At 51.8% G+C, this 20,776-nt stretch overlaps 1 protein-coding gene across 3 annotated transcripts; it reads left to right on the top strand.

Annotated features, from left to right (window-relative positions):
- The first annotated feature begins 4,701 nt into the window (after positions 1–4,701).
- On the top strand, positions 4,702–20,544 carry ACP6 (acid phosphatase 6, lysophosphatidic). 3 transcript variants are annotated; one of them, XM_039841380.1, is made up of 10 exons: positions 4,702–5,344; positions 11,633–11,764; positions 11,883–12,013; positions 12,352–12,431; positions 15,096–15,183; positions 15,954–16,086; positions 16,715–16,812; positions 18,092–18,187; positions 19,600–19,765; positions 20,348–20,544. In XM_039841380.1, the coding sequence occupies exons 1-10, from the start codon at positions 5,120–5,122 to the stop codon at positions 20,486–20,488; spliced, it is 1,290 nt and encodes a 429-aa protein (XP_039697314.1). In that variant the 5' UTR covers positions 4,702–5,119; the 3' UTR covers positions 20,489–20,544. The 3 variants fall into 3 exon arrangements, with proteins under 3 accessions (XP_039697314.1, XP_039697313.1, XP_039697312.1); XM_039841379.1 differs by having other exon boundaries at positions 4,705–5,344; positions 11,636–11,764; positions 20,345–20,544; XM_039841378.1 differs by having other exon boundaries at positions 4,705–5,344; positions 20,345–20,544.
- The last annotated feature ends 232 nt before the right edge of the window (positions 20,545–20,776 follow it).

The following is a 20,776-nucleotide window of genomic DNA, read 5'->3' as shown; positions in this document are numbered from 1 at the left end:
CACCTCCTACTACCAAAAGGTCAGCAACTTGAGCATGAGTCACCGAGAAGGCGCATTGGAAGTTGATTAATGAGGGAGGAAAGACGGGAGAAACGCCCCAAAGACAGCTGTTGTTCCCCCTCATCCACTCACCCCTCCCCTGCCTTTTTCCTGTTTAAAAAAGTAAAACCAGTTCTCTGAATCTCCTTTGAAGAACTAACTGCCTGCACCCCTGGTAGCTCATGTGGTTTTGGGGTGGGATGATTTACCCTTCACCTCCAGGGATGGTCGGAAGTGATTTGTTTCAGAATGAATTAAGCACGTGTCCCAAATATGCCAAACACTTCTGAGGCGCAGGATCTCTGTTAGCTGTTTCCAGTTAGACTGAGAGGTGAAGTAAGGGCTATAGGTACCGTGTGACTAGGGGGTGGATTAAGAGTCAGTAGATAAAATGTGAGGAGAAAGGTCACAGAGTGAGAGGTGGAACTGGAGGCTACAATAGAAATCAGAGACCAATAGAGCGTTATCTGAGTTTCTACCAGCTAAACCTGAGGCGGCTCTGAAGTTTTCAACCCTGTGGGCTAATTCGATTCCTCCCCACCCTCTTTTCCTATTAAAACAGCTTGAGTCAAGTTTTCTGCCACTTACAACAGACAGAGTCCTAAATAATACTCAAGAAAAAAAAAAAAATAGGAAGCCATCAATCAGGACCGAGGGGTTGGGTAGGAAGAAAGAGACTTACTCGTGAGAAGGCAGGAAGGGAAAATGAAGTTTCAGTCTCAAATGTCACAGGGGTATCATACATGCTTAACATCGCACAGATTACTAAGACCTCCCCAATAAAAGGTTAGCAGGATAATATCCGTGGCTCATACCGTAGGCTCAGATGTAAGACAGACATGGCTTTCCATTCGGGCTACATGGGCTCTGCCATTTAAGATCCGCGCATCCTTGGGCAAGTTATTTCTTTGTTCTCTAACCTCAGTTTCTTTCCCTGTGAAATGGTGATGGCACCTACGACTCGAGTTACTCTGAAGAATATGCCGCATTGCATGTCAAAGGTTTAGCGTGATGCCAGGCGTATGGTAAGCACTCAACATTACGTAATATGAACAATATTATTATTATTGATGATTTTGCTCTTTTCTAAGCTTGTTGGAGATACTACTGGGGGAAAGAATTTGTTGGAGGTGAAACTACCAATGCTACTTGTCTTGATATATGTCTCTGCCTCCTTCTTTCTCATCTTAACAGAAGAGGTGACCCTTAATGACCGACGTAGCCCTTCCGTCTAAGGCTGATCTTAATCGAAGAGGTGATGCTTCTCCTGTCCAAGGCTGATCCTTCCTCCTTTCATCTCATTTTCTCCCCCACTTCTTAGGGATTCTGCCTTATCAAATATTCCCTTTTTGTCTTCTTAATTGTTCCCTCTCCACGAGCAACTTTCTCCCATACTGAAATAATTCCTTCCTTGACTTTCTATCAGTAGCTCTCAAAGCATGATCCGAAGAAGTCCTGTATCAGAGTCACCTAGGGTGCTTGTTTAAAATGCAGAGTCCTGGGCTCCACTCAGATCTAATGAGACATATTGGTGCTCTGGAACCTGCAACTAACAAAACTCCAGGTGATTCTGATGTACCATGAAGTTGGAGAAAAGCCTTGGTCACCTACGCATCACCCACTCTCTTATGTTCACTGTGGATCTTTCGCTTTCTCAGGTCCCGCCAGTCTTCAAAAGCATCAAGCCCTGCACCCCGCCCCCCACCCCGATTTCGCAGAAAAAAGAAGCCATTAAAGAAAAAGAAATCCTCGGATTCCCTCACTGTAAGTGTAACTCGTGCCTATTCTTCCTTTTTCCCTCCTGGGAACATGGAAAACGCATCGTTTTCCTTACTTCCCGCTCACTGCCCACTTCCATTTAATTTCCACCCCACTATGTCACGGAAACTGCCCCCGCTAAAGCGACCAACGATTACTTTGTTGTCAAGTCCAGTGGACACTCGGTCACCATCGACCCCTCAGTTCCCTTTGACGCTGTCGTCCACTCTTTTCTTTTTAAAACGCTTCTTCTCTTGGCTTCCTTGACACCTGTCTTTTTTTTTTTCCCCCCTATCTCCTGGCCACTCCTTCCCAGGCCTCTCTTTCTCTGCCTTTCCCTTAAATAGTGGGGTTCCTCAGAATCCGAACCGAGCCCCCTCTTTTTCTCTTCCCGCTCTACCCACTCATCCTGGGACTCTTATCCACTCATATTGTTTCAATTAATAATGACACGCAGAGGGGTCCCGTGTATGCATTCCTGGTCCAAAGTTATTCTGAGCTCTAGACCCACACAATCAATTGTCTAGAGGGTGTTTCTACCTAGATGTCTCACAGGTATCTCATAATGTACAAATCCAAAATTAACTTGCTAACTTTTCTGCTCAACCTTCTTCCAGGTCAACGGCATCCCCCGCACGAGCTTCCCAGCCCAGGAACTTCTCTTCCTCCCTCTCACTATTGTTAAGTCTCCCTCCTGAAGCTTTCACACCTGGAATGCTGCGACAGCCTCCTGACCTCCTCTCCAGTTTTGCTGCCTGTCAATCCAGGGTGACACCCTAGAGGAGAAGATCACGGTTATACTGGCCATTAGGTTCTAGATATTTGCTGTAGTTTAAGTTTGGACTCCCAGCTTCCTGTCAACCAAGGCAAAAAGGAAGGAAGAGGAACCCTTATACTTTTTAACACTTGTTCTAATGCTAACACTTTGGTCCAAAACAAATTTCTCAGGAGATTTATATAGGGAGCAACAAGGGATGTAACAGACAATGTCCTCGACAATATTCCACGATAAATCCTAAAATTTCATTCAGCAAGCGTTTATGGAGCACCTAGTATGAGCCAGGCACTGTGCTCACTGTGGAGAGAAAAAGTGAATGTGGTCGTTTCTCATCTGATCTCATGGTTGAAACCGAGTTTCGTTTCGGCATGATATTAAATGCAACCCTCTGAAGACAATTCGGTGGGAGGGCTTATTTCTCAAGCGAGCCCTGACTTGTGGTAAAACCAGGGTTAAAATAACAGTCCTGACCCCCAACTCTGGAGCCTTCCCCGGAGCACGATGTCAAGATGTCTAGCCTCTCTTTTAAAAAGTCTCTCTGCAGCTTACTGCCGCCCCCAGCACCACCACACATCACACTCCAAGTATTGGCAGGACTCCCCAGGGGTTCCCTCACATATGCTGACAAATGGTGCTTTCGACTATCACAGGAATCTGTCATGCAACCTAGCCTGCTCTGGCTTCCTGCAGAGATCTGCTGAGAACCGCCCAGCACCGCCCCCCTCACCCTCAGCCACACGTGTGGGCCCGCAGGGCGAGCCTCTGCTATTGCTCAGGCAGGTCGAAGGTGCCGCTCATCTGCCAGAATGCAGGGTGTGGACTGGGGTGCCCTGCCCCTTATGCAGGAGGTCTTGGTTTCCGGATGCCTCATTCCATGGCGTTGAAGGGTTTCTGATGTGGTAAGACCGTCAGGGATGCTGAAGCTGCTCAAACACAGGGCCTCCCGCACTAAAGCTGTAGCACGTTTTCACTGAACCGTTAAGAACAGCTGCCCCGCAACCCGAATGTAACGGCGGGGTTGTCTGGTGCTCCCGATGCCTTACGTCGGCTATGGGAAAACACTTTCTGTTTTTAATCACACCAGGGCACACAATAAGGCTCTGAAAAGTGAGTTCTAGGCCAGGGGGAAAACTGGACAGTGTGCAGTATTCCAAAATGGCCCTTCCCCCACAGCAGGGTGTTCAGAACCTTCTAGCTTGATGAACCTGTTTGGAGTCAGGCAGAAGCCATACTCCGTAACAAGTATGTTACCTTCACATCTGATCCAGTTTGATCCAAAGACAGAATTTAGGATGACAAAAGAACTGATTATTACTTCATATATTCAGGCTCACACAAATGTCTCCCCGCTCAACTTGACCTTTGCCTGGACATGGACACAAATGGTTCCACTGTGTCCTGTTGCCAAGAATTGGAACACAGGCTTGGGGTGGCTGTATATGAAAGAGAAACGGATCAGCAGGTGGTTCAGGTTGGCATTTTTTTTGTAAATTAAAGTGCTTAGTCACCGGGGACACTTGCAGACAAGGCCTTGATTTTTCCGCAGGAAACGTTCTGGGTAAATAAAGACATCAGTGAGCTCAAAGTTCTACACGTTTGCCACGATGTACGCCTCTTTAAACAGAGAGGGGTGGACAGTAAATGAAGATTAAATGCAAAGCACCTAGCGCTGCCCTTTGCACATGGCTAATCAATCACTCAGTAAATAGGTGTCTTGGCTCTGAGCTTCAGCAACTCCGGCTTCCAGGACTTCAGAGAAGACCGCCCGTCCTAGTCTCAAACTTACTGCCCTTCGCCAGCCATTTCTACCCCTGTCCTCACGCTTCCTACACTGTCCCGCCTGGCACCCTCGCGGACTCATTCCCACTGCACTAGCCACCAAGCCCCGGAGACTCGCACCGGCTGGGGCTGAGCCGCGCCTCTAGGTGCGATGCCACCGCGCGCGGCCTTGTGGGAGTTGTAGTTCTCACAGCTCCGCCTCGGAGCAGGCGTCGCCGCGGGGCTCGTCTTCCCATGCTCCTCTGCGCGGGTCCACTTGGGGACGGGTCCACTTGGGGACGGGTCCACTTGGGGACGGGTCCACTTGGGGACGGAAGTCCCTGGGTGCCTGAGGCAGTGGGTGAGAGTGTTTGCTTATAGAAAAGTGGGATCCGGTGGTCTGTGTTAGTGGGGTCAGCGCCGCCGAGGAACTCGGGGCTGGTACCCCTCCCTTCGGCAGTGCCGGGGGCCAAACTTGGAATACAAGTTTGGGGTTCCCTAGATGCGTTTCTCCCAACTTTCCTCCCCTCATTTTAGTTCCTTAAGGATAAGGGTCTGAAGGGCGGCCCCGTCTGCGGCCGGAGCGGCCAATCCCGACCGCGGGAAGTCGCCGCTCCTACCGCCTCTTCACCGACGCTCGCAGTCGGGGTTCCCCTCAGCGGTCCCAGCCCAGGGGTGTGGAGGTGCGCGCCTGCCGGTCCCCGCTGAGCCCCGGCGTCCGCGGAGGGCTTGTGCTCGCCCGGTGCAGCCGTCCCGACCGGAGGGGGCAGCCGAGGGGCCCCCGCCATGATCGCCCGCGCCTTCGGGGCGCGCCTGTGGGCCCCGCTGGGCGTCCTGGCCTCCCTGGGGTACTACTATCTCCAGCAGCGGCGGCTGACCCTGGCCCACCCGCGGGCGGCGGACGGCCAGCAGCAGCCCGTCGACCGGAACCTATTAAAACTGAAAATGGTGCAGGTCGTGTTTCGACACGGGGCGCGGAGCCCTCTCAAGCCTCTCCCGCAGCAGGAGCAGGTGAGAGACTGGCCCAGGCCGGGGCTGCTGAGTCAGGCCTCGCCCCGAACACTCATGATGGAGCTGGGTTGGGGCTGGGTCCAGACGGAAGGCAAACAGGAGTCTCCAGTTCCCTCCCCAGCTCTTGAGCAAGGGTGCTGGCCTTGGAGCCCTGTGCCTCTCATCCCCCTCCGACCTCGCGGGTTCAGGGCAGCCCCAGAACTTTCAGCGGCGCGGGCGATGGCTGCGGCGTAGCACAGCTGGTAGTGCTGCCTACTTCTGGTGCATATAACTCGCCTAGGGGTCTCGTTAAAATGCAGATTCTGATTCAGAAGGGGTGGGGTAGGGCCTGAGATTCTGCATTTCTAACAGATATATGGTGACCTCGAATGCAAAGGTGGAGTGCATTTCTGTGTGGCAGTTTCGAAAGGTTGTCCAAGAGTTGCAGTGACTTTTATGACAGGAACCACCCCAACTGGGATCAAAGTGGATCCCAAAGTGGATAACAGAAGTCAGTGATTTGGGAACAGATTTCACAGCAGCTTCCTCTAAGGGTTTGCGGGAGACCGTTTGAGATCCCTTGAAGGCTTTTTGGTAACAAGCGCTCTATCTTGGGGCTCATCTTTTCTATTTAGGGTTTCCGAACCGATTGTGGAAGAGATTTGAGGTAGGAAACAAAATTTTAATTGACTTGTCTTGGGGCCATACTGTCTTAAAATCTACCTGATTTAGTCAGGAAAGTTATGATTAGAGTGCAAATAATGAGTTTTCTAAATCAGCGGTCCCCAACCTTTTTGGCACCAGGAACCAGCGCTCCTATGAGAATCTAATACCTGATGATCTGAGGCAGAGCCGAGGCGGTGATGCTAGCGCTGGGGAGCGGCTGCAGGACCGCTCACCTCCTGTTCTGCAGTCCAGTTCCTAACAGGCTACAGACCAGTACTAGTCCACAGCCCTGGGGTTGGGAACCCCTGTTCTAAATGTTTACCGTTCATGGTTTTATTTCTTGGAGAGAGCCAGTGGAGGTCTCTAACCTCTCACAGCAGGTGGGCCTTAGGCAACTGGAAATCCTCCACCCCCCGCTGTCATACTTATACCTGTGGTTTTTGCATTGTTAGTTTTTTTTATGTTAACATTGGCGCAGGCTCAACGGAAGGTCTAAACCTGGTATCAGGTGTACTCTTCACGATCATAGTTGCTTTCTAGAAACTCACAGGGCTTTGTACAACTGAAAATCCAGTTTTTAAAGCTGGCCACACGTGAAATCAAACATTGAAAGCACTTCCCACATTAATAAGTCTTGGGTGGCACATAATTCTATTACCAGATTTCTAGTTAGCCTTTCTATATGGCTATACCACTTTCTGGTGCTGGAATTTCTTTTCTTTCTCTGTCTCTCTTTCCTCCCTCCTTCCTTCTGCTTCGATCTATTTTTAGTCCCTTACTTTGCCTCTTTATATTAGGTCACTATATTATCCTTATGATTTGGTGATTCCTTATGATTTCTGTCTCTGTGCACCCCCACCCCATATTCTTGTTACAGAAAAGCTGGGAAATAAGGAATAGAAGACTTATGTTAAAGACAAAGTTACCAGTGCTAACAGAATAAAAGTCTGAGTGTCTAAGCCTAGACTTAATATGTACAGTAGATATAGTCCCTGGAGGGCCTGAAAAAGATCGATTCTTTTCAAGCCTTCTGCTGAGCCACTGGGTATATGATGGGTATCATCTGCCTTTATTTTGGAAGGGGCAGTTGTAGCTCAGGTAGAATGCCAGCTTCATTTGTCTTCTGTCTGTGTAGCCTTAAAATATGGAACATCTGAGTCTGTGGCTTTGCTTTGCAGTTAGGGAGGGTACATTACCGCTCCTGCCTGCTCACATTCTCCAGACTTTAGGCAGATGCATTAAACATCTTTGGTTATCTCGCATAAAATCTTCTACATAAAAGCTGGAGGTGGAACCAGCTCTCTTTAAATTTAGGCTGCGAGCCACTGTCATCGGCCCGCTGTGACTGTTTTCTGGAGTTCTTCTCTCGGGTTTTCTTTTAAAGATTCAATTTGACAGAGGTTGTTGTTGGGATTGCTAATCTGCCTGGCTCTGCTATTAATTATAGTCAGAAGGGACTACCTGGCAACAATTCTAAAACTAAAATTGCCTTTGGTAGATGTTGCCAGACTTCTGACTGGTTTATAAATAAACCTATGATGAGTCATCTCATTCAGTGATCTCACAAATCCTCAGAAGGTAGCATCGTGTAAAACTAGATGTTTAGTTGAGTTGTTTTCTTATGGCTTGAATGGCTGTTGACAACTTTTTTCCCTTTAGCTGTGCTCTGGAAATAAAATTCAGGGACTCGATTGGCCGTTTTTTCTGGCCGTTAGATTAGATCCCAAGTACACATTCAAAAGACAGATTTGGTCCTGCTTTTGGATTTCCCTCAGCTCCCTCCATACAGTGGCAGGGTGGTCTCCAATTCAGGCAGGGCCTCAGGTTTTATAAAGTCCTTTGTATCTCAGTCCCCCTGTTGATTAAGGCATTTGGGCCTCTATTTATCTGATAATGTAAGTGAACTGGGAAGCATAATGCCAGTCTCATCGTTGCTTAATACCTACCCGAAGCCCAGCTAAGAGAAGGGTTTTCAGAAGGCATTACATGAAGGATGTGCCTGCCAGTCAGTTTATTCATTCTTGTGAAGCAGTGTTTCTTAAGCGTGGTGGGATATTGGACTCAGCTGGGGAGCTTTAAAAAAAATACTGACGCCCGGGTTCTCTCCCAGAGATTCTGACTTAAGTGGCCCTTGGGAAGGATTTGTCTGTTAGCAAGAACGATATGCTTCTCCTCAACAGTTTGGCTTGCTCTGATCTTCACGCTAGTCCAGCTGATCTAGCTTCTCCTTTTACAAAAAGCCAGAAAGCTCGGCGCCGAATCTCAGCCCTCCTACAAGTGTATGGATTGTCATGGTGTGCGTTTTTGCGTGACTTTTCACTGCATCCTTTTTTTTTTTTTTTGTCTCTATACTCGTTTGCTTTCTTGTGTGCTTCGAATTGGCCGTCTTACTATATTTTAGGTTTTTCTGTCACCTACTTTAAGTTGGTTCCTGAAAATGGGGTACAAATAATTAAGTAAAATTATAAAGTTAGTTAGCTTTGCCACTAACTCAGGAACAAGGATGAGTGTGCATGAGAGGCAGACACCATGTATGACACCGATGTGCCGTCCCTTCTTGAAAATCTGAAAATGTGTGCTCTAGACTTGACCTAGATTTGCAGAAGTCATTCTGCATCGGGAAACACCAATGAGCTTCCATCTGTGACTGTGCCTAGCAGCAGGAGATTCCTTAGTGAGGCCACATAGACCTGGGGATCTGGTGACGGGACCCCCGCTAGACACTGGGCTTAGAAGGATGGATAATTCAGTGTCGGCTGTAAAGGAGATTGCATCCTGATGAAGGAGAAAGACAAAACGGATTCCAGTTACGGAAATATGCTAGTAGAGCTGGGCACGCAAAGGAAGGGTCTCAAATTTAAAATGCCCCAAACTGAGCTCAGCTTCTCACCTGTCCTGTCTTCCTGTCTTGGTCTTCCATTTTTGTCAAAGAGTACCTCCATGGCCCTTGTCCCCTCAGGCACTCAGGATCAAAATCAAAGTAATTTTTTCTGTATGCTTCCTTGTTTACCTGCGAACCTCACATAAAGCTTTTATTTAGTCACTTGCCAAGTTCGACTCCAGTGTCTTATACCCACATTTCTATTCCCCCTGCCTTACGTGAGGCCTTAGGCTCTCGACCCTGCATGGCAGACATCTTGAATTTGCCTTTTCTGTATCTGGTCTCCCATTCCAGTTCTGATCCATTCTGCTGGCTTTCAGACCATTCCGTGGAGCCTGTGGGTTAGAGGGCTGCTGAGTGGCCGAGGGTCTGGGTTCCCGCTCTTACTTCACACAGAGAAATTCTAGTTTGTGCCTGTAAATAGACAAATCTAAAGTGAAACCCTACTCAGCATTTACTAAGTAAAAAGTTTGAAAACCCCTTCCGGGTGGAGGCAGACCAGCCTACTTCTTTCCTCTTTGTGCATTCTTCCCCATCTCTGCTCAGCTCCGGCTTCCCGCCTCGTCTGGAAATTCCCGGTACCACCCTCTCTTCTCGCCTCCTCCTCACTCTCAAGTCCAAGTCTTTGCTTGTCTAAGTCCTGTTCATTTCGAATGTCTTTCCCTCCGCGAAACTTTTCCTGAATCCCAAGCTAGAAGAGGAGGTCTGTCTTGCCTTTGAACTAGTGAGGTCTTCATCCGGGTCCTTGTAGTTACTGCTGTCTACATTCATAGCTTGCCGTCTCTGTTAAAATGGAAAATCCAGAAAAGACAGAGTCTTGTTCTCTCAAGCTTGGGATCTTCCACAGGATCTGGCAAATCGCTGGAGCTCTTGTCAGTTGTACTGTGTGCCAGGCGCTTTGTCGGGCATCCAAAGTACAGAGGACAACAGATAACCCAGTCTCTGTTCTCAAGAAGCTAAGTCGACTGAGCCGGACAGACTGGTCAAGATGCTGTTCTCAGACAGTTGGATACAGGTCACCAAAAAGAGCCATGGAGCTGCTGTGAGAGCCTGGGGGCCATGGCCGTGGCTTCTGGGAAATTTAACCTGTCCTGCGGAATGAGCAGAAGTCTTTCCAGATGAAAGAGAAAGGAAAATTCCAGGCAGAAGAAACAGGAAGTGGACAGGCCAGGAGGTGCCATGGCGCCATGGGAAACAAAGCTGGGTGGCTAGAGAGTAAGTGTGAGGGGCAGGGGCCTCGTGCAGCTGTGAGCCCTTGCGGGGTTTTTTTGTAGGGAAGTTATGGGCTCAGACCTTGAAAGAGGGAGCAGTGATTGAAAGAGAGGAGGGAGAAGGTCTCCACACTACACACTCGGTCTTCTGCTATCTGTTGCTGCAGCACCAGCTGGGCAAGAGGCTCAGGTGTTGGGGGCTGCGTGCAGGTGGGACAGAGACCACAGCTTTCGGACGAATGGAGAGCTTCCTCCATACGAAGAGCACCTGGGACGCCCAGTGACACTTTCCTGGGATATTTCTGGGAGGGGGCAAAGTAAACCCGATTGTATGTGACGTGGTAGGTTTTCAAATGTTTTAAAACAAAATGAAGTAGTAGTAGAAGACTGCGTGAAAGCTGCAGTAGTCACTGATGGCCAGGTAGGACCCGAGTGGCATTGACCCTTGGAGAGACGTCGGATGGGCAGATAGCAAGCTGAGAAGGTGCAGAGGAAGCTCTGGGCCCGGTCTGGGCAGACAGGCGGAGGGGCAGCTCAGCTGGGGGACGAGGCTGGGCCGATGTGCAGAAGTCCTGGAAGGCCACGTGCTTACGTCTCGAAATATTGGGGAACGCTATTGATGAGATGAAAGTCGCTCGGCGAGGTGCTTACGCATGTGTGGACTGTGGGAGTCTGTCCCAGGCTCGAGTCTGAGGTAATAAGGTTTTCTGCTCTGACCTGACTGTAAGATAAGAGCCACTAGAGTAACCGTATTTAGCCAGCGACCAACACACTGATGGATGGGGGTTTGGCGCAGGGATAGGGGAGCCGTAGGGAGAGGCGGGGGGTTGAGTTGGGGCCTAGGAGAATTCTGGGAGCATTGAGAGAGAAAATAGTAAGTTGGGAAGAGGAGTTGGTGTATGGGATTAGAAGAAAAGACTTTTATTTTGAAAGTTAAAGTCATCGCACCTGACTCAGCGCGCGTAAAAGTCTCCTGGGCTCTCGGAGCTACGAGACCTGTAGCTGCTTGTGACCTTTGCCAAACCGAAAGGGTATGGTTGGGGCAGGAGCCAGATTGCAAGGAGTCAAGGAAGATGGTGAAGAAATGAAGGTTTCTTGAAAAGTAGCTACTTGTCGGAGAAGCTGGATGAAGGAAAGGTGGCCGCAAAGGATGTTAAGCACAGTCCTTAGGGACGGCCGTAGACACCTGCACGTTGATTCCTTGAAAATTCTTGCAAGTCTGCGGTCACCGAGATGTGATTCTGTTTATTCTGTCTACTCTTTCATTCACCACGTTTTTCATGCCAGGCATTCTGGCCACTTCTCTCCTTTACTTCAGTCTGGGCTTAGGGCCAGAGCAGCCTCTTGACAGTGAGTACGAGTGTCACAATGGCCGGACGTGGGCTGAGGACACCTGGAATAATAAATCTGGTCTTTTCTTCCCTGCCTTGCAGCTAGATCCAAAGTTTCCTTCCTCGCTCCCCACGGCTGCAGGTTTCATGTCAGGGTGATTCCAGCTGTTGGATATGAATGTTCTAAGTTTCCATCAGTGGGTTGTGTTTTTGGTCCTAGCAGGTGGAGTGGAATCCCCGGCTGTTGGAGGTCCCCCCGCAAACTCGCTTCGATTACACTGTCACCAGTCTCGCTGGGGGCCCGAAACCTTATTCTCCTTTCGACTCTACATACCATAAGACCGTACTGAAGGTGAGCGATGCTCCGTGCTCTGAGAAGCCCTCCGCAAAGCTTCGAGGGTTTTCTCTGGGCTGGGCTTAGCAGGCTGTGGTGTTTTCATTCTTCTCTCTCTCTTTCTGCCCCGCCTCAGGGGGGCATGTTTGCCGGACAGCTGACCAGTGTGGGCATGTCGCAGATGTTTGCCCTGGGAGAGAGGCTGAGGAAGAACTATGTGGAGGACGTGCCCTTCCTTTCGCCCACCTTCGACCCTCAGGAGGTCTTGTGAGTCACTGGGAAAAGACGTGTCGCACCCAGTGTAAGGTCCTGAGCAAGAGGAAACCAGTCCAGACCCCCCAGATGTCCTCACTGTTGAGTAAGGTAGTTTGGGGCAGTTACCGGTAGATAATAGGATCCTGTGAACAGCTGGTCACTGGAGGTCACAGGCACTGGCTTCCGGGGTCCTTGGGGCAGCCTTCCCACTGATAGATGAAGGATTCTGCCCAGCACCATGGGGCCCCTGATGTGCTCTCGAAAGCCTCCCAGCTGCTCTGTAGAGTAAAGTAGATCGTGTGTAATCAACTCTTCCTTTTTTGAGTGTCTGCCTTTTTGCTTTGTTCCAGTGTTCGTTCCACTAACATCTATCGGAATCTGGAGTCTACCCGGTGTTTGCTGGCTGGGCTTTTCCGGTATCAGAAAGAAGGTTCGAGTCTGAAGTCTACAAGTCAGCCCCTGTCCCCAAGGAAGTTTTCCTTCTTAGTTGCAAAGCCCCCGTCTCTCTCTTCCTTGGTGCCTCTTCCCCTGGTCCCTCTCCCGCACACGTGGCTTCCCTGGCATGATGATCCCTTCCCGTCGGGCCTTCTCCCGGTCCGACCTCCGGCCGCGGCTGCAGCGATGATGCCTCAGCTGCTCCGATGGGCCTGTCTCCTGACCCCGCCTCTAACGCTTCTGCACAAGCCCCGTGAGGCATCCCTAGCCAGGTCTTGTGAACAGCACTGGCAGCTGTTTGCTTAGGTGGGACACTGCTGAAAAGGAGGGCAGGAGGGACACTTGGCTGGGACCCAGGCCTCCCGCGACGGCTCTGGCCTTGGTGATGACCCACAGTCAGACCCAGGCGGCATCACTGGCTTTGGTTCAGCCTTTCTTTGTTGAGAAAGTCTATCGGGTCTGGGTTTTGGCAAATTCATCCAGCGAACGATGGCTGCTAGGACCGCTGAGGACCACATTTATTATTTGTGGATCCCATGTAGCGAGGGTCTTTGACTATCAAATGAAGCTGCATTAAATTTACGTTTAATTGCTGGTCTGAGTTTCAGATCATCATGACCTCCCCAGAGTTAAAATACTAAAATGGTGCCCTAAGACAAAGGTTCTTGTCATTTGGTTTGACTTCTTTAGCAGTATCTCAAATAGATAGAACATTTCCATCAGGCTTTTAAAAAAGATATGTAAAATGATAGAAACCTCCAGGCCAGAGGCGGCTGGCCTCGTCCCCAGCTGGGTTGGGTAGTGCTGCCGGTTCTGGCCGCAGTTGGCTGCTGACTGCTGCTGTGTCTGAGTCACACACAGCAGACAGGTCGGGCTGCCCTTTACGTCCCTGGGGCCCCAAGCTTCGGAACGGTCAGTCCATACCACCTGGCCTCCTGAAAGCCCTTCACTTGCTCAGCTTCTAAAAGGCAGATCCTCCTCTCAGAAACACAAAGTATGGCTGAAGTAGGAAAGGTGTTTCTCGGCGGCAGCCTGGTCTGCAGGCGGCTCTCAGACTGAGGCCGTGCCAGCTTTCCAGGGGCAAGGAAGGAAGCAGTGTCATCCCCAGCCTCTGGGGTGGCTGCCTGGGTAGCCTCTCCCTGCCGGGGGACCCAGACTTCCTGGGATTCCAACTGGACGTCTGTCACAGAGACTTCCATACCTTGCCCTTTATCAAGGGACCTGAATAGACCAAAGAACCCTACGAGGTGTTACTTTGGGATCTTGTTTCAGGGTCAAGTCCTCGAGGAGTCCCAGAGGGTTGTGAGTAGGCCGTAGAGAAACTGGTGGGTGCTGGCCGGCGCCATGTGATCAGTTGGTCGTTCAGCATGAATTCGTGCCTGAGGTGTGCCCTGCTGGTCGTAAACTGTACATCTGATATCCAGACACCAATGTCGGACCAGATAGGGATTATCATGTGTTACGTTAGTTTAAACTGTAGTTGTTATTATTCTAACATGTAAAGGACTTGCTGTGCAGCAAACCTTATTCTAAGGGCTTTGCATATATTAACTTGTTTAATTCTTGTAATAACCCCGTGAGATGGGTAACATCGCCAATTTACAGATAGAGAACAAAGGCACAGAGAGGCTTAGTGACTTTCCCAAAGACACTAAGCTGGTAAATGGTGGCACTGGGATTCAAACCCGGGCCGTCTTGTTTCAAAACCCACACCCCTCACCTTTGTGTTCTGCCGCTTCTCAGAGGACGTGCACGTCTGGAGAGGACCTTGGTCGTTTGACCAGGGAAGTGTGTCTGAATTCTGACATTGTAGTCGAGTTACCATAGGCTACTTTTAAAGTCCTGGGGTTTTGACTATCAACAGTTTGGGAATAATAGCTCTTTGGGGCTTAGATTCACCTGCTCACGTCACAATCGACCTCAGCGAGTTCCAGAGAGCTGCCGAGGGGAGCCGTTCCTTTTGCCTTCAGGGAAGGTCAGGCTTGAGTCGTGGAGTTGGGGGAGCCCCCACAGGTCCTGGCCTCTCTGCACAGAGCACAGCATGGACGGTGGTAGGGCACCTTTGGGCATCACTGGGGGCAAAGGTACTTGTGAGCTCCGAGCAAAAGAAACATTGTTTGTGCTCTGATGTTTGCTTCCTGCAGTCCATCTGCAAGTCTAGTTTCCATGCTGGGCAAGGCTGTGGGGTCGGAGAGTGTTTCTGGCCTGATGGTCACCTTTCTTATGTTGTCATGTGATAAGTCACCATGCTGGCCTATGGGATTGGACTTGGGGAAGCAAGAAATTCACCCGGTTCTGATAAAGCCGGCAATAGCCCTTCCTTCATGGTGAAGCCCAAGCGTGGGGAGTGCCCTGAGGCAGGCTGTTTGGGATGAGCCAGGAAAGTGCCAGCCTGGGCCAGGCCTGCGCCCGCTTTAGCCCACGTGTGGCACAGTAGGAGGGGCTGTGCCAGACAGCAAGGCTCGCCATTGCCGAGACCACAGACGAGCTCCCGTTGGCAGGGCCGGGGCATATCAAAGACATTGGCAGTCCTTACGTGACCTTGATGATCTGCCTCCTGGAGCAGCTCCATCTGTGCAGACAGAAGAGGGAGGGGGAGGAGGTGCTGGCGAGAGCAAGTTGACGCCTCTTCCTGCCTGTGCTCCCACTTTCCTTCCAGGACCCATCACCATCTACACCGACGAAGCCAGCTCTGAAGTCTTGTACCCCAACTACCAGAACTGCTGGAACCTGAGAGAAAGAACCAGGTAACTGCCCCGGGTTCTTGCTCACCCGTGGGGAGCAGACAGCCTTTTCCATGCTGGCGGATACAGGATCGGAGGGGCTGTGTAACACTCAGGGACAGCATCACTGTCCAGGAAATGAAGCAGCTCATGCTCACGGTGGCAGACCCACAGCGAAGGGACAGGAAGATGGGAAAAGCCACGCGCCGGGCTGGAGAGATAGATGATGGTGTATACGGCCATCAGTTTCCCAAGTGTTACCTATCACCAGTCTTGAGCTCTCGGATGGGGCGGATGAAGAGACGGACAGGTTAAGTAACAGACGACCGAGCGAGTCATCGAACTGCAAATCAGATGGGCAAGCAGAAGACAGACTTCCTGTCTCTTAGCAGCGTGTGGCCCTGTACGATAGGTTGGTTGGGCTGGTGGCACTTCCCAGTGTTCAGGTGTTTCTGAATTGCACGAAGACGATGCCGTGTGCGTTCCACAGAAGGAAAAGAAAGCTCTTTCCAAGCAGACCTGGGCCGCGCTCGCGTCGTTTTTGGTGTAATAAAATGCTAGTGTGGGATTTGGAAAAGCCAGGCTTTTATTCTAATCCTGGTACTTGCTAACTTATTTTACAAGTCATTTGTCCTCTCAGAGCCTTAGTTTACTCACCTGCAATATAGGAAGAATGCCAGCTAACCCCGATGAGTCGTTGAGGATTGAATGAGATCCCAAACGATGGCTGAGATACGCTTTGTAAACCGTTAATCGCTACACAGTATGAGGGATTACTTTTTATTTTTTGGCAGAAGCCGGACCCAGACCGCCTCTCTGCAGCCAGGAATCTCGGAGGATTTGAAAAAGGTCAGAGAGGGGATGGGCATTGCCAGTGGCGATGGAGTGGACTTCCTCCTTCTCTTTGACAACATGGCTGCCGAACAGGTGCTTCAGCCGCCCTCCTCGGGCCCCGGCGGGCGGAGCCTGGGCGGGTCGCTGGCTGGGCTGCCTCTGGATTGGAGCGGGGTGGAGGCCTCCTGGTTTGGAGGAACGATCAAGGGGGACCCCTCACTCGGTGAGGAGCACAGATAGTCTGATAAATACTGAAGACCGCAGCGTTGGAAATGCTGCTCCGGGGAGTCGGACCCCCACAGCGGTGTGGCCCGGATCCCCGCTCCTCGTGCGAGGATGAGCGTCCCCTGAGGCAGACGTACCACATGCTTATGAGTCAAACAGATTGAAGGTTATAAGACAAGAGTTCATATGAAGTATTTATATGCCATGCTTTTTAGATATCATTTTGGGGAAAATGAAGGCCAAAGAGGGGTTTAGAAATTCCTTGCCTTGTATTTTAGTTACCATTTTTTTTTAAACAGTTTTAAAAATACAGGTTTGTTCACTTATTTTTTGGAGTGCATGGGGAGCCATCAGAAAGAGAGGAAAACAGGTTTTTTCCCTGGGCCTTCAGACCGCTGGGAACAGCTGCCGGAGACAGAGCTTTCTGAGCCGCGAAGCCTCCCTGGGAGCGGACAGGCCCCGCCTCCTCCTAAAACTCTACCTGTGGCCCTTGCAGGTGCACGGCCTCCCGAGCTGCCCCATGCTGGAGCGCTTTGCACGGGTGATTGAACAGCGGGCTGTGGACGTGGCCTTGTACGTGCAGAATGGAGACAGGTGAGGGGCCCCCCGCCGCTGGCGTGAAGGCTCGCTGGGTCAGGCCTCCCCGTGTGTGGGGCCGGAGGGTTGTCGGGCCGCTCACCTGCCGGTCGGCATCTCTGTGTGCGCATTGGCCAAAATGGCCCCATTCTGCCGGCCCACTGAGTGGGCTCGGCCCTGGCTCCTCCACTTCCGGCCTGGGACTGGCGACCTAGTGCTTCCGTTCACTGTCACACAGGAGCCAGCCCTCGACTGGCTTTCTCTTAGTCACTGACTTCTTGCTGTAAGTTTCAAAGGATTTGGGTGGGAGGATCAGGGGAAAGAATAATTCCTCACTTTATTCGTAACAATGTAGAAAGCACTTTCACGTGCTCGTCGTGAGGTGGGTGTCTTTATTCCTGAGAGGGTCCGAGTCCTGGCTTTACAGATGAAGACGCTGGGCCTGAGGGACGTGAGACTGTCCTCGGCTCGGCTAGCAAGCGGCAGAGCGGGCCTGGGACCAGATCGTCTCCTGACCCCGTGTTTTCTCTGTATTTGCTGGTACTTAGGGCTCCGTTTTTGAAAGGCCTGCTTCCTGACCCTCAGAACGGAGAGTTTCTCTCTTATGAAATGGCAATAAAACGCCTTTTTCTCATCGGTTAAGACCGTCCAGCTTGCACTCAGCATGGGCAACTTGATAGGGAAGTCGAGGAACAGTCCGGGAAAGCTTACTGGCCCCCGTCTGCCTGCTTTGTCCACTACTGTGGGACCACACGCTTTGAGTCGCAGGAGCCACCTTGTCATCGCAAGGCGACCGGCCCGAGGACGACAGTGGTGGAGCCACAGCCAGCCGGGCGGGCACCACCGCCGCCGGACTCCTGTGAAACCAAGTACATAAACGAGAAAGGCCCTTCCGGTCCATTCTCCAAAGGAGGCGGCTGCACCGGGAAGCAGAGTTTAGGACATTGCTGCTTCGGCTTGCTTTCCTACAGCCTTCTGGAAGCCAGGGAGATCATTAGGCCCTGCCCTTCCCTGCTCTGTTCCTTAACCCCTGAGGCCTAGTGCTCACCCTGACTTCCCCTGGTTCCCTCCTCGCTCGCCCTCCCGTCTCCGACGCGTGCGTCCGGGTCTGGCTCGGAGCTCTTGTTGGAAGTCTGTGCACAGGGAGCCCTCAGCCCTCCGCCCTCCGCCCTGTGGCAGCACCGTTTCCCGTCTCCCCGCTTGTCTGACTGGGCTCGTGAGGTCCTGGGGGCAGAACCCGCCGGCCGCCCCGCCGGCCGAGTAACCCCGTCTCTTCAGCACTGTTTCGTTGCCACAGGGAAGGCCTCCAGATGACAGTCGGACCCTTCCTGCATCTGCTGGAGAGCAACCTGCTGTCGGCCGTGGACCCTGCCACCCCACCCGGGGACACCAGGTGCCCCCAGCACAGCAACTCAGCCTCGCACCCCTGAGGGCGGTGGGGGCCTCTGGCCACAGGGAGGGAACCCAGGTTTTAGCTGGGGCAAGAAACAGGCTGTCGGGGACCTGCAGGGCGATGCTGAAGAGGCCGTGAGCCCCAAAGATGATCACAACATTGTTTCCTTTCTTCCTGCTGCACCCATCCCACCGCATTTTGAAGTTATTTTAGCTAAAAAGAACCCTAAATTAATTTTTCTATTTCTTACGAATCGAACATGTATCAGAGTGGCTAATTATATCGCACTGATTTGATACGGTAATCGCCCCAAACAAACACAGTCATTTAATAGGCTTCAGTCGGACCACCTTCGCTGAGTGCATGGAAGGCGTGATTCCCACCAGGCATTTGAAAACGTTGGCGGTGGCCCCTGACCCTCCACCACCACTGTCGCAGAGTCAGAAGCCCCAGTCAGGGCCGTGGGTTTGGAACGCTGGGTGCTCTAGGCGCCTGCTTAGTGACCTGTGGTCTGTGGATGGACGGACAGCGGGTTTGGGTTCGATTCTCAGGCCCTCGCCGACCTGCTGAACTGGATGTGCATTTTAACTAGATCCCCAGGGCGTCCGTCCGCGCCCTAATGTTAGGAAGCACTACAGGCTGCCTGCTGGAGAGAGCCACGTAGCTGGAAAGTCGCCCGTGTGTAGCACCGCGAGACAGCGAGTCGAAAGAGGCACCTTCGGGAACTTTGATTTCTAACAGCGGGTCACGCGGCTGTGCTGCCCTGTCCTTCACGGCGCCCGCAGTGGCAGCACGTTTCCTGTGGGCCTTGGCCCAGCCCTTCTTGGCCACATGTCTATAGAATACAACTGGACCTAATGCCAGTCTCTGATTTGGGGCTCAACAAATGAAATCCTTGATCTTTCTCCAGAGATAGATACAGGGGTCAGGAAAATATAAATTAAAATGGCACCGTTATTACTGATTAAAGCCATTTGGAGAATATGTTGAGAGCCAGACAGGAATGAACTGAATTCCCCCGAAACGCAAGGAGAGGCTTCTCTGCTAAACTCGTCACGCGCCTGGGAGTGGGAAGAGCATCGGCCGTAGGCAGCTGGGGCCCAGGGAGAGAAGGGAGCCAGGGCCCAGGCCCCGTGCCCAGGTTCTGCTTGGAAACTCGCGCAGGGAGGAACAAGCAGGTGGGTGGGCGAGTGGGTGGGTGGGGGGCCAGGAGGGCCACGCCCTGGGGATCCCGCCTCGTGGGAACGTGGCGGGTGGCTTCTGCCCACCGTCTGCTTCAAAGGAGTTTTACGCCAGGCTCAGCTGGTTTCTAGACGTCACTGGTTTTTTGTTCTGCACTCGAATGGGGCAGGCGGTGTCCTGGGCTCCCGAGTCCTGGGTAGAGACTCATGGGGACTCTTTCTTCCCTGCAGGAAGCTGTACCTCTATGCGGTTCACGATACGACCCTCATCCCTCTCTTAACGGCCCTGGGGATTTTCGACCACAAGTGGCCACCGTTTGCTGTTGATATGACCATAGAACTCTACCAGCACCAGAAATCGAAGGAGTGGTTCGTGCAGCTCTATTACCACGGGGAGGTGAGACCTCATGGGGACGGGAGGGGCTGGGCCCCCTGGCCTAGCACCTGGTCTTCGTCCTCAGAGGGCCATTATCAGTCATCTGTGTACTCGGGGGGTGGCCCAGGGGTGGGTCAGGCAGCCTGGGACCTGGGCCTCCTCCCCGTTCTGTTAGACTCCTTCTAGAAACGGGACCACCCTCCTCTCCTGAGTGTCCCTGCCAGGGTGTGACATTCTGACTGCTAGGCTTGTTTTAAAAATCAGTGGTAGTGTCTTTGGGAGGTGGCGTGTGCTGTTAGCGCTCTTGGTGCCTGGGTGGCTTCGGCAGGTTGCCGTCCAGAGCAGTCCGCAGGGATTAGACCTTCAGCCCGCCCAGCTCAGGGGCGTGACTTGACCGTGGCTTCCTGGCCAGGTCACCAAACAGTCCTCGAGGGACTTCTGCAGGCAGGCATCATGCTCTTCTGGTAGCTGACTGAGGGGAAGGGCCTTGCTGGCTGTCACACATGTGTGGGCACAGGCCACACTGGCTCGGCGCCCCTCGGCCCTCTAGGCACAGTAGACAATAACAGGACGGCCCTGCTGAGTGTGTGTCTTCCACAGAAGCAAGTGCCAAGAGGTTGTCCCGACCAGCTCTGTCCACTGGACAAGTTCTTGAACTCCATGTCGGTTTACATCCTGACCCCAGAAAAATACCACACACTCTGCTCTCAAGCACAAGTAACAGAACTCAGAAATGGAGAGTGACCGATTTGCACAAGGGGACGTGTTGATTTCTGAATAAAATGCTTTTCTTCACTGGCTCTGGCTGTTGCATTTGGTAAAGGCAGGAACAAGAGTCATGTCCTTCAACATAGGTAGGGGTGCGTCCTGCCTGCGGGTGTCCGAGGGTCTCTTCTGGAAAGAAAAGGGGTGTGATGTCGAGACCAAGGGGCCGTTTCCCGTGTTGTGGCTTGACTTCCATGTCCAGAAACGTCTGCCTGTGACACGGGACATCTGTGGACATCACGACGCCGTGGCATTGTGTTGATTTTG

Source organism: Pteropus medius, unplaced genomic scaffold (assembly GCF_902729225.1).
Source record: "Pteropus medius unplaced genomic scaffold, Ma_sr-lr_union100, whole genome shotgun sequence".
Lineage (NCBI taxonomy): Eukaryota > Metazoa > Chordata > Mammalia > Chiroptera > Pteropodidae > Pteropus > Pteropus medius.
This window is presented reverse-complemented; position numbering and strand designations above follow the sequence as displayed.